The 12762-nt window shown below is 44.4% G+C and overlaps 1 protein-coding gene across 1 annotated transcript in view; it reads left to right on the top strand.

The window, feature by feature from the left end:
- Window positions 1-945: 945 nt before the first annotated feature.
- Window positions 946-12762, top strand: part of LOC139228815 (long-chain-fatty-acid--CoA ligase ACSBG2-like) — a 165205-nt gene continuing 153388 nt past the window's right edge. Inside the window, 3 exon segments of the mRNA XM_070860220.1 lie at window positions 946-1125; window positions 1558-1646; window positions 3177-3297. Coding sequence (XP_070716321.1) covers window positions 946-1125; window positions 1558-1646; window positions 3177-3297 — 390 coding nt within the window.

Raw genomic sequence — 12762 nt, forward strand, 5'->3', positions numbered from 1 at the left:
CACCCTATGAAGTTTAAAAATCAGAATGGCATTGCTTAATTTCTTCCGCCTCACCCAAGGGAGGAGGAGGCTGATGAATACAGGCCTTAAAAGTAACTACTTTCCTAAGAGGAGAATTTGGGAAATTAGAAGATATACTTGGTTAACTACATCGTGAGTCATTATGATCAGGAATGCACTGCCTGAAAGGGTGGTGGAAGCAGATACAATAATAACTTTCAAAAGGGAATTGGATAAGTACTTGAAGGGGAAAGATTTGCAGGGCTATGGGGAAAGAGACTCATTGAACTGAAAGGGACTAATTGGTAACTCTTTCAGAGAGCCAACACAGTCACGATGGCCTCCTTCTGTGCTATACGATTCTGTGATTCTAAGAATGAAGAGGCAGAAAGATGGGATGTAGAGATTGGGGAGTAACTTTTTTTTTGGAATACCCCCTTCAATTTAGTCCCTTCCTTGGCTGATGCAATAAATTGTGATGTGGTGTGGCTGTACAGTCAACTTTCTCTTGCTTATTTCCCTTCTATGTATTGAGCAACTATTGTGTTTCTGACCAAGCCTGCAGTATAATATGTACAGTTTTAAATCTAAATATACTGGGGCTGCATGTAATTAAACATTCCTTTTTGTATTTTGTGTACGTTAGCTTATTATCCAGCTATGATTATGATGAAGTAATGGAACACTGTTCCACAGACATTGTAAAAGGTGTGCAAGATGCTAATAATAAATATTCCCTTATGTAATTGGTGTTAATTGTTTGGAAAAGATGGGCTTCTTCTATCCCATAAGATCAAATATTGCATCTTCAGAAGAGACTAATGTTTGTGTCCTTGTTTGTTTACTTCAATTATGGTGACTCCAGATTCAGCACCATACTCTGTTAACATGACCTCTGAAACAAATTTATGGACCACAGAGAAGAGTGATAAAGTTATGATCCGAATGGCGGAATCTGGTTTTGGTGCCGAATTACCCATAACTATTTCCCAAATGTTCGAGCAGTCAGTGAGCCGTTTTAATAAGCGTGTTGCTTTAGCTTACAAGGAGGGAAAACGATGGAAAAAAGTGACCTATCAACAGTATTACGATGAATGCAGGAGAGCAGCAAAAAGCTTTCTTCAGGCAAGTATGTCATGTCCGTCTTAACACGGTGTTCTAAGTTTAAAGCAGCTTTAGTTATGGAAAAAAAAATGCAAGGAATTTCTATTAATCTTCTTGTCATTCCCAATAAGATGTGAATTATTGATTAAATATGAATTCAACTATGTTGTTTTTGAGGGGATTTATGGATTTTAACTGCCATGTTAAAACATAACTTTGTATATTTGACAGGTTTCTTAAACATGCCTATACATTAATTTATTATAGAAACTTGATATTATAGTTTACTTATAATTTTAAAGAAAGAAAGAATTGTATTTATGTTGCACTATTCTTGGAATGTTCCAAAGTGCTTTACAACCAATGAAGTACTTTTGAAGTGCAGTCACCTTTGTTATGTAGGAAATTTTGAAGTGAGGGTGGTAGTAAAATATTTGTTTTATGTGTTTGCAGCTTGGACTCCAACGTTTTCATGGGGTTGGCATCCTGGGATTCAACTCTCCAGAGTGGTTCATTGCACATGTAGGAGCAATTCTGGCAGGGTATGCCTTTTAAAACGTGTAACCGAGTGATTTTTAGTAACCTAATGAAGAACTGGGACATTGGGAAACTAAGACATTTAACAAATTTAAGACAGAAATAGACAGTTTCTTAAACGATAAGGGGATAAGGGGTTATGGGGAGCGGGCAGGGAAGTAGAGCTGAATCCATGATCAGATCAGACATGATCTTATTGAATGGTGGAGCAGGCTCGAGGGGCCATATGGTCTACCCCTATTCCTATTTCTTATGTTCTTATGTTCTTATGAATTGGCTGTAGGTTATACTTGTTAAGATTTCTTGTAAACTTCAGTCTGTTTTTGTAGTTTTATAAAAGGTCAGTTGATGGAGACAAGAATTGGTTATTGTAAAGTATCATTATTCAGAATTACATTCATAGTGCATTGATATTGCATTAGTATCCTTTATACCAGTAAAAAATTTGGCTACAAGTCAAAAGACAGCTACTTGTTCATATCGAGGAATGATTCCAAATATGCAGTTGCTTGTATTCTGAATTAATGCCATTTACACTAGGGGTGCTTTTGCAGACCAGTCACATTTGAGCAAATGTGCTAGCGTAGTTGCTGTAATGTTGCAAATGATATTTTAATGCTAAATGGTCACTGCTATTGCAATTTTGCCATAAGCACCAACAATTCTTTGCCAAAAGAGGGAAAACCACCTCATTGGGTCTTTTTCCTTGCCTTTGGAATAGAAAATATGGTATTAGTGATACTGAGTGGAGAAGACAAATAGATAGATTGCAGGGGAATGTCCAGCCATTTTTCTGTTGGCAATCAGCAAGAAAGTATTGCACTTTGATCCTCTAGTCTGGCAAAGTATTCATTACAGCTATGCATGGAATAAGTGAATGTTGTCATACATGTCTTCCGTCATTGTGAAGACTGATTTCTTCAGGACAATTGTGTTGAAACTAGCTTTGTTGCAGAAGATGATTAAATGTTTTGAAGGACCTAATTTACATTTTTTTTGCTTGCATTACTCCTCTTGAGAACATTGTTTCCTTCATGAAGTTTAGTTCCTCAGATATCAATAACCCTAGTGTTCATCTTTCATGCAGAGCTTAGACAATCAGAGTTGACAGTCTTTACAACATCACTGTCCTCATCAGATGTCCATGCAGAAGTCAATGAATAATAATTTGGAGCAGGAACCCTGGCTAATTTTGCTCTCTAACCCAAGGATGCTGATGGCAATTGGAGCCCCCTAGGCACCATCACAACTGAGCTCTGCTAACTCTGCACAGAGTAGGGATCAAACTTGGGATCCTCCTGGTCTGTACAACTCACTATCTTAATACTTTGAACTGTCAGGGAGTTCTGAATAAACAACATTTTAATATTCAAGAGGTGAAATATAAAATTGTCATCTGCATTCCAACTGCTGAGCATCTGTCCTGTTTTATAGAGTTGCTTGTGAAATTGGAATTTCTTGGTCAATCGTGATGCAAATTCAAAATTGGCTGAAAAGGTGTGTATGTAATAATAGCAGTTTTCTCTCAACTACAGTGGCTTGGCTGTTGGGATTTATGCAACAAATTCTCAAGAAGCATGCAAGTACGTGGCACACAGCTGTGAGGCTAATTTTCTGGTGGTGGAGAACAATAAGCAACTGCAGAAAATTCTGGAGGTGCGACTTGTTTTAATTTTAGTTTACGTTCTGTTTTAATAACTGTATATGACTTTTGCTAACCAAAAGAACTGTTTTAACTCATTATGTAGAGGATTGTGGACCATAGAATCATTGAATGTTACAGCACAAACAGGCACACCCACCTTTTAATGGCCTACGAATCTGCATCAAGGTCACTCTACTCCATTAAAAGTCTTGACCATTTATAGGATCTGAATTTGCGGTCGGAGGCTTCCTGCGGGAAGATGCCTCCAACCTGCAAAAAATCTACGAACTTACCCGATGGTCCCGGAGGTTTGGACACTTGTGCTTCTGGGCCTCTACACATAGGTGTAGGTGTGTGTTGAGGCTCACGTATCCCTGAGGTGCATGCAGTTCACAAGCACCCCTGGGATCACATGGGCTTTCCCAACCAATCAAATAAGGGAATCCCCATTCATGCTTATGGGGATTCCATATGTATAGAACTCCCATAAGTATGAATGGGGATTCCATAAAAAATACCTTTACACATCAAATAAATATAAATAAATTACATGTTTAAAATGCATTTAGTTTAATATTTAAAAACAAAAATTTTATTTTTTGAAAAATAAATTTACATGTTTTATTGGGGCTAAGAATAAACTTACCTTATTGCACAGGGTTTATAATGTATAAATGATTGATAACATTTTATTTTTCTGTTTTTTCAAATTCTTATGCTGGTAAAAGCAGGCCTTACTCCTGCTTTTAACAGGCGTAAGAATTGCACGGGTATTCGCTAGGCAGAGGTGGGGCAAATAGGTGACCTCGTAAGTATCTATAAGGGCTGCAAATTACGGCCCATAGTTAAAATAAATTAATTCTTGGGATGTGGGCAAATGCGACGCCAGCATTTGTTCCTCATCCCTATTTGCACTTGAGAAGGTGGTGGTGAACCACATTCTTGAACCACTGCAGTCTGTGGGGTGAAGGTGATCCCACAATGCTGTTGGGTAAGGAGTTCCAGGATTTTGAGCTAGTGACATTGAAGTGTGTTTCCTTTCCCCATTCTTGCATGCAAAATGTATTCCTTCAAATTTCTGTGCATTGAATTGCACTTGCCACCTAAAGGCCCATTCCGCTAACTTATCTGTATCCTTCTGCTATCTTTCACGACCCTCGCCATAATTTGCTTTATTTCTTCAATTTTGTATTTACAACAAATATTTTTGATATTGTTGCCACAATTTCCAAGTTCATATCATTTATGTATATAATAAATTAAGAGCTACTCAACACAATATACTTATGGAACACCACTCTCCACATATTTCCTGTCTCAAAATTTCCTTTAGTTTCTATTCTTTTCTGCCTTCCACACTCTCTATCTCCATGTGTTCAACTCTTCCTTAATTTCATACACAATTATCTTTGCCTTTTATGTGGTACCTTATCAATTACTTTTGAAAATTCATATAAACCATATCCACTACATTTCCTTTAATTATTTTATCTTCAAATTCTATTATGCATAGAATTACATAGAATCTGCAGCACAGAAAGAGATCAGTTGGCCCAGCTGGTCTTTGCTGGTGTTTAAAATCCTCACAAGCCTCAACCCACTCGTGTGACTTCTTCCCACCCTACCTCCGTATCATTCTATTCCCATCTCCCTCATGTATGCTTCAATGCTATCTGCTCCAGCTATTCCACACGCTCTGTATAAAGAAATTCTTCCTAAATTCTTTATTTGACCTATTAGTGGCTACCTTATACTTATGCCCCCTTGTACTAGACATGTTCACAAGTGGAAACAGTTTCTCCACATCCATACTATCGAATCACTTCATAATTTAAAACATTTTGTCATGTATGTAACCACTATGTAACACCACTGTACTACTGTATACACTCAACCTAGATGCACACCTTGACCACAAGGGGTGAACTTGTGGGAGACACTCCTTACCTGATCACACAGGTATAAAGGGGAGGTCCCACGCAGGATCATCGCTTTTGGAGTCCTGTGACTAAAGAGTTAAGGTCCCCAGAATGTGCCTCGTGTGGTTTCATACAGTAGAGTAAGGACATTATATTAGGAACGAGAAACGGGAATTCACGACCCACAAGAATGGCCACCGGTAGCACAGAGGAACGGTACTGTGTTGGGGAAGACTGGGACAATTTTGTTGAGAAGCTTCAGCAAAGCTTCGTTACGAAAGAATGGCTGGGGGATGCAGCGGCCGACAAGCGAAGGGCTCATCTTTTGACCAGCTGCGGACCAAAGACTTACGCTCTCATGAAGGACTTACTAGCATCCGAAAAACCAGCAGACAAAACCTTTGAAGAACTTAGCAAATGGATCGGGGAGCACCTCAAACCGGCGAGTAGCATACATATGGCCCGACACAGATTCTACACCCACCTACGTCGTGAAGGACAGAGCATACCGGACTTCATAGCGGACCTCCGGCATTTGGCCAGCCTCTGTAAGTTCACAGACCCTTACAGGTGGGAGATGCTCAGGGACTTCTTTATCGAGGGCATCGGTCATGCGGGAATTTTCTGCAAATTAATTAAGACCAAGGATTTGATCTTGGAAGCAGCGCCATTGAAAGCTCAAACTTTCATGGCGGGGGAGGAAGAGACGAATATAATATACGTGCGCAATTCTGCCTCTAACACATCAGGGAGTCAACATCATCAATGCGACTCAGAGTCCCGCAGGCAGGCAGGGGCAGTCCGACACTCCCCAGGTAGCAATAGACCCCAGAGTAGGACTTCAACAGAGACAAAGGCAGGCTGAACGGACATTCACGCCATCACAGTGGACAATGCGGCCCGGGATGGGGCCATTGACACCCACTAATAGGGTACTTAAGAGCAGTCAAAGGGACAGTCAGCGCGGAATGCCTGGCCATAGTCCCTTTGTTCCCAACAATGGAAACTTTAACTCATGCCTATCAAGAAAGACTGGATCAACTGGGCTTGTATTCACTGGAGTTCAGAAGAATGAGAGGGGACCTCATGGAAACGTTTAAAATTCTGACGGGTTTAGGCAGGTTAGATGCAGGAAGAATGTTCCCAATGTTGGGGAAGTCCAGAACCAGGGGTCACAGTTTAAGGATAAGGGGTAAGCCATTTAGGACTGAGATGATAAGAAACTTCTTCACCCAGAGAGTGGTGAACCTGTGGAATTCTCTACCACAGAAAGTAGTTGAGGCCAATTCACTAAATATATTCAAAAGGGAGTTAGATGAAGTCCTTACTACTCGGGGGATCAAGGGGTATGGCGAGAAAGCAGGAATGGGGTACTGAAGTTGCATGTTTAGCCATGAACTCATTGAATGGCGGTGCAGGCTAGAAGGGCTGAATGGCCTACTCCTGCACCTATTTTCTATGTTTCTATGTTTCTATGCTGGAGGTGTGGGGAAAACATTCAGCTAGATCTTGCAGATTTCAACAGTTTGTCTGCAGGATCTGCAATCTCAGTGGGCACTTAGCTCGAATGTGCAGGAAGTCTGCAACCAGACTAATATATGAGGTGGGTGGACCAGAAGAGGGTTCTTTGAGGCAGGATGACTTTTGGGGCAAATCGATGGGCGCCGAGGTTCAGCGGGTCCACGTGGCGAACATTCACAGTTCATACACCAAAACGCCACCAATGATGATGAGGGTTTTATTAAACGGTATCCCAGTACGCATGGAGCTGGACACTGGGGCCAGCCAGTAACTCATGGGCATTCAGCAATGTGAGAAGCTATGGCCACTTAAAGCCAGTATACCCAAATTAGCACGTATTTGAGACACAATTACGGACTTACACTAAAGAAATCATTCCGGTGCTAGGCAGTGCAATGTTGGCTGTCACACACAATGGGTTAGTGAATCAGCTGCCGTTCTGGATTGTCCCGGGCAATGGTCCCGCACTGTTGGGGCAGAGCTGGTTAGCCGAGATGAACTGAAAATGGGGGGATCTTCACACAATGTCATCTGTGGAGTGAAATTTGTGCTCACAAGTCCTACAACAATTCGATTCACTATTTCAACCTGGCGTCGGGACTTTCAAAGGCACTAAAGTAGTGATACACATCACCCCGGACGCCAGGCCAGTGCACCACAAATCCAGAGCGGTGCCGTATGTGATGCGGGAAAAGATTGAGAGCGAATTGGACCAGCTGTTGAGAGGGGGCATCATCACGCCTGTTGAATTCAGCGACTGGGTGAGCCCCATCGTTCCCGTCCTAAAAGCGGATGGCTCTGTCAGGATCGGTGGTGACTACAAAGCCACCATCAATCGGGTGTCCCTACAAGACCAATACCCGCTCCCGAGCGTGGAGGACCTCTTTGCCACGCTGGCAGGCGGCAAGCTGTTCACCAAGTTGGACCTCACTTCAGCCTATATGACCCAGGAACTGGCTGACGAATCTGAACTACTGACCACCATCACCACGCACAAGGGACTGTTCGTTTATAAGAGGTGCCCATTTGGCATTCGATCAGCGGCTGCGATTTTTCAATGAAACATGGAAATCCTGCTTAAATCCATTTCTGGAACGATCCTATTCCAGGACGACATCCTCATCATGGGTCGAGACACTGAGGAACACCTCCAGAACCTGGAGGAGGTGCTACGCCGACTGGACCGGTGTGTTCTTAGCTCCTGAGGTTGAGTTTCTGGGCAGGAGGGTTGCTGCAGATGGGATTCGGCCCACCGAATCCAAAATAGAGGCAACTCGACGAGCACCCAGGCCCTGCAACACATCGGAGTTGCGTTCTTTCCTGGGACTGTTGAACTATTTCGGGAACTTTCTGCTGAACTTGAGCACGTTGTTGGAGCCGCTACACGTGCTCCTGAGTAAGGGTTGAGATTGGTTTTGGGGGGACCATCAGGAATGGGCTTTTGATCGAGCGCGAAACCTACTTTGTTCAAACAAGTTGTTGACCCTGTATGACCCCTGTAAAAAATTGGTTCTGAAATGTGATGCATCATCCTATGGGGTTGGGTGCATGTTGCAGCAGGACAATGCTAAGGGTCAACTACGACCTGTGGATTATGCCTCCAGGTCGCGCTCTCAAGCAGAACGGGGATATGGGATCGTCGAGAAGGATTTAGACGTGGGGATTAAATGTAGTATCTCCAAATTTGCGGATGACACTAAGTTGGGTGGCAGTGTGAGCTGCGAGGAAGATGCTATGAGACTGCAGAGTGACTTGGATAGGTTAGGTGAGTGGGCAGATGCATGGCAGATGAAGTATAATGTGGATAAATGTGAGGTTATCCACTTTGGTGGTAAAAACAGAGAGACAGACTATTACCTGAATGGTGACAGATTAAGAAAAGGGGAGGTGCAACGAGACCTGGGTGTCATGGTACATCAGTCATTGAAGTTTGGCATGCAGGTACAGCAGGCGGTTAAGAAAGCAAATGGCAAGTTGGCCTTCATAGCGAGGGGATTTGAGTACAGGGGCAGGGAGGTGTTACTATAGTTGTACAGGGCCTTGGTGAGACCACACTTGGAGTATTGTGTACAGTTTTGGTCTCCTAGCGTGAGGAAGGACATTCTTGCTATTGAGGGAATGCAGTGAAGGTTCTCCAGATTGATTCCCGGGATGGCGGGACTGACATATCAAGAAAGACTGGATCAACTGGGTTTGTATTCACTGGAGTTCAAAAGAATGAGAGGGGATCTCATAGAAATGTTTAAAATTCTGACGGGTTTAGACAAGTTAGATGCAGGAAGAATGTTCCCAACGTTGGGGAAGTCCAGAACCAGGGGTCACAGTCTAAGGATAAGGGGTAAGCCATTTAGGACCGAGATGAGGAGAAACTTCTTCATCCAGAGAGTGGTGAACCTGTGGAATTCTCTACCACAGAAAGTAGTTGAGGCCAATTCACTAAATATATTTAAAAAGGAGTTAGATGAAGTCCTTACTACTAGGGGGATCAAGGGGTATGGCGAGAAAGCAGGAATGGGGTACTGAAGTTGCATGTTCAGGCTCGAAGGGCCGAATGGCCTACTCCTGCACCTATTTTCTATGTTTCTATGTTTCTACGAAGCGCTTGCATGTGTTTATGGTGCAAAAAAAATGCATCAGTACCTCTTTGGTAGGAATTTTGAATTAGAGACGGACCACAAGCCAATAACATCCCTGTTGTCAGACAGCAAGGCTATCAATGCCAATGCATCGGCTCGCATACAGCGATAGGCTCTCATGCTGGCTGCTTATGACTACCCCATCCAGCACCATCCCGGCACTGAAAATTGCGCTGACGCGCTCAGCAGGCTTCCACTGGCCACCACTGAAGGGGCAGCGGAGCAAAGCGCCGAGATGGTCATGGCTGTCGATGCCTTTGACAGCAGGCTCCCCCATCACAGCACGCCAGATCAAAGTCTGGTCAAACAGAGATCCCCTCCTATCCCTGATTAAGAAATGTGTCTTGACTGGGGATTAGGTGCCCGCACATGGAGCATGCCCTGAGGAGGTCAGACCGTTCCACAGACGGATGGATGAGCTCTCCATCCAAGCCGACTGCCTACTATGGGGCAGCCGGGTAGTTATGCCCCAGAAGGGCAGGGGGACATTCATCAGGGAACTCCACAGCGAACACCCAGGCATTGTGCTGATGAAGGTCATTGCCCGGTCACACATTTGGTGGCCTGGAATTGATTCAGACCTGGAACACTGTGTTCGCAGGTGCACAACGTGTGCCCAACTGGGTAATGCCCCCAGGGAGGCCCGGCTCCGCCCGTGGCCCTGGCCCACCAGGCCACGGTCACGCATTCATGTTGACTACACGGGCCCGTTCATGAGTAAGATGTTCCTTATTGTGGTAGATGCATACTCGAAATGGATTGAGTGCATCATTCTGAATTCATGCACATCATCCACCACCATGGAAAGCCTATGTGCGATCTTTGCAACCCATGGCTTGCCGGACATCTTGGTTAGTGATAATGGCCCATGTTTCACAAGCAACGAATTCCGAGAGTTTATGTCGGGCAATGGCATCAACCACGTCAGGACTGCGCCGTTCAAGCTGGCCTCCAATGGCCAGGTGGAACGTGCAGTTCAAATCATTAAGCAAGGTATGCTCAGGATTCAAGGATCCTCCCTACAATACCGCCTATCGCGTCTCCTGCTGGCCTATAGGTCCCGACCGCACTCGCTCACGGGGGTCCGGCCCGCAGAGCTACTAATGAAACGGACACTCAAAACTCGGTTGTCCCTCATTCACCCAGTCCTGACTAACATAGTTGAGAGCAAGCGCAAGTCACAAAACGTGTACCATGACCGTAATTCGAGGGGGAGATGTATAGAAATAAATGATCCTGTATTCGTCCTTTATTTCGAATGCTGCGTGCATTTAGGTAGAGTGTTTTAATACTAGTTTTTAAACCATGATTTTTAGTTTTGACCCCTCCTGCAGCCCCTTTATATTTATACATATTGTCCCTTCCTGTCAGCTTGTGGTTTACACTTACCCCAGTGCTACTCTGCTCTGTTGCCTCCTGCCTTTTGCATTCAAGGCAAGAAACAAAAAGTGCCACTGTACAGCAAAATTCTAAAGGGTCAAAGTGTAATAAAAAGGCAAGCATGAAAGCTCGGTGTTTCAATGCAAGGAGTATTCGGAACCCAGGAGAGGGCTCTGAGCTAGTTAGAGTGGGTGAGAACTCAGATGAACAGGACCCCAAGAAAAAATGCAAACGGCCAGCCGACAAAGAGGTATTCATCCTAATCCCATTTTCCAGCTCTTGATCCGTAGCCTTGTATGTTACGGCACTTCAAGTGCATATTCATGTACTTTTTAAATGTGGTTTCTGCCTCTACCGCCCTTTCAGGCAGTGAGTTCCAGAACCCGCCACCCTCAAATCCCCTGTAAACCTCCCACTAATTACTTTAAATCTATGTCCCCTGGTTGTTGACCCTCTGCTAAGGGAAATAGGTCATTCTTATCCATTCTATCTAGGACCCTTATAATTTTATACACCTCAGTAAGGTCTCCTCTCAGCCTTCCTCTGTTCCAAAGAAAACAAACCCAACCTATCATAATTTTCCTCATAGCTAAAATTCTCCAGTCCAGGCAACATCCTCGTAAACCTCCCTTGTACAATCTAGTGCAATCACATCTTTCCTGTAATGTGGTGACCAGAACTGCACACAGTACTCTAGCTGTGACCTAACTAGTGTTTTATACAATTCAAGCACAACCTCCCTGCTCTTGTATTCTATGCCACGGTTAATAAAGGCAAGTATTCATATGGTTCTTAACCACCTTATCTACCTGACCTGCTATATTCAGGGATCTGTGAACATGCACGCCAAGGTTCCTTTGTTCCTCTACATTTCTCAGTGTCCTACCACTTAATGTGCTCAGTATATTTACCGAGGCGTATGAAAGCATGGGCCTTACACTAAACATCAGTAAGACAAAGATCCTCCACTAGCCTGTCCTCGCTGCACAGCACTGCCCCCCAGACATCAAGATCCATGGCACGGCCCTGGACAACGTGTACCACTTTCCTTATCAACAAGCCTCCTATCAACAAGAGCAGGCATTGACGACGAGATCCAACACCGCCTCCAGTGCACCAGTGCAGCCTTCGGCCGCCTGAGGAAAAGAGTGTTTGAAAAACAGGCCCTCAAAACTGTCACCAAGCTCATGGTCGACAGGGTCATAGTAATACTCGCATTCCTGTATGGCTCAGAGACATGGACCATGTACAGTAGACACCTCAAGTCGCTGGAGAAATACCACAAGATCCTACAAATCCCCTGGGAGGACAGACGCACCAACATTAGCGTCCTCGTCCAGGCCAACAACCCCAGCATTGAAGCACTGACCACACTTGATCAGCTCCGCTGGGCAGGCCACATAGTTCGCATGCCAGACATGAGAGTCCCAAAGCAAGCACTCTACTCGGAACTCGTCCACAGCAAACGAGCCAAAGCTGGGCAGAGGAAACGTTACAAGGACACCCTCAAAGCCTCCCTGATAAAGTGCGATATCCTCACTGACACCTGGGAGTCCCTGGCCAAAGACTGCCTTAAGTGGAGGAAGTGCATCCGGGAGGGCGCTGAGCTCCTCGAATATCGTTGCCGAGAGCATGCAGAAATCAAGCACAGGCAGCGGAAGGAGCGTGCGGCAAACCAGGCTCCCCGCCTGCCACATATTCAACTGTTATTGTAACCCATGTATAAGCTGACCTAAGTTGTATACCTTGAGAACAATGACCACAGGGTCGAACTTGTGGGAGACACTCCTAACCTGGACTTTCCGGTATAAAAGGGGAAACTCCACCCACCGTCTGTCTCTTGAGGTCTCTGTAATAAAGGTAACTGGTCACAGAGTGATCTTCTCTCAAGTATGGGCCTCGTGTGCATTTATATTGTATAGTAAGGACATATTATTGGCGACGAGAAACTGGGATTTAAACCACGCGAGCATGGCCACTAGCAGCACAGAAGAGAGGTACTGTGTTAGTAATGATTGAG

This window comes from Pristiophorus japonicus, chromosome 2 (assembly GCF_044704955.1).
Source record: "Pristiophorus japonicus isolate sPriJap1 chromosome 2, sPriJap1.hap1, whole genome shotgun sequence".
NCBI lineage: Eukaryota > Metazoa > Chordata > Chondrichthyes > Pristiophoridae > Pristiophorus > Pristiophorus japonicus.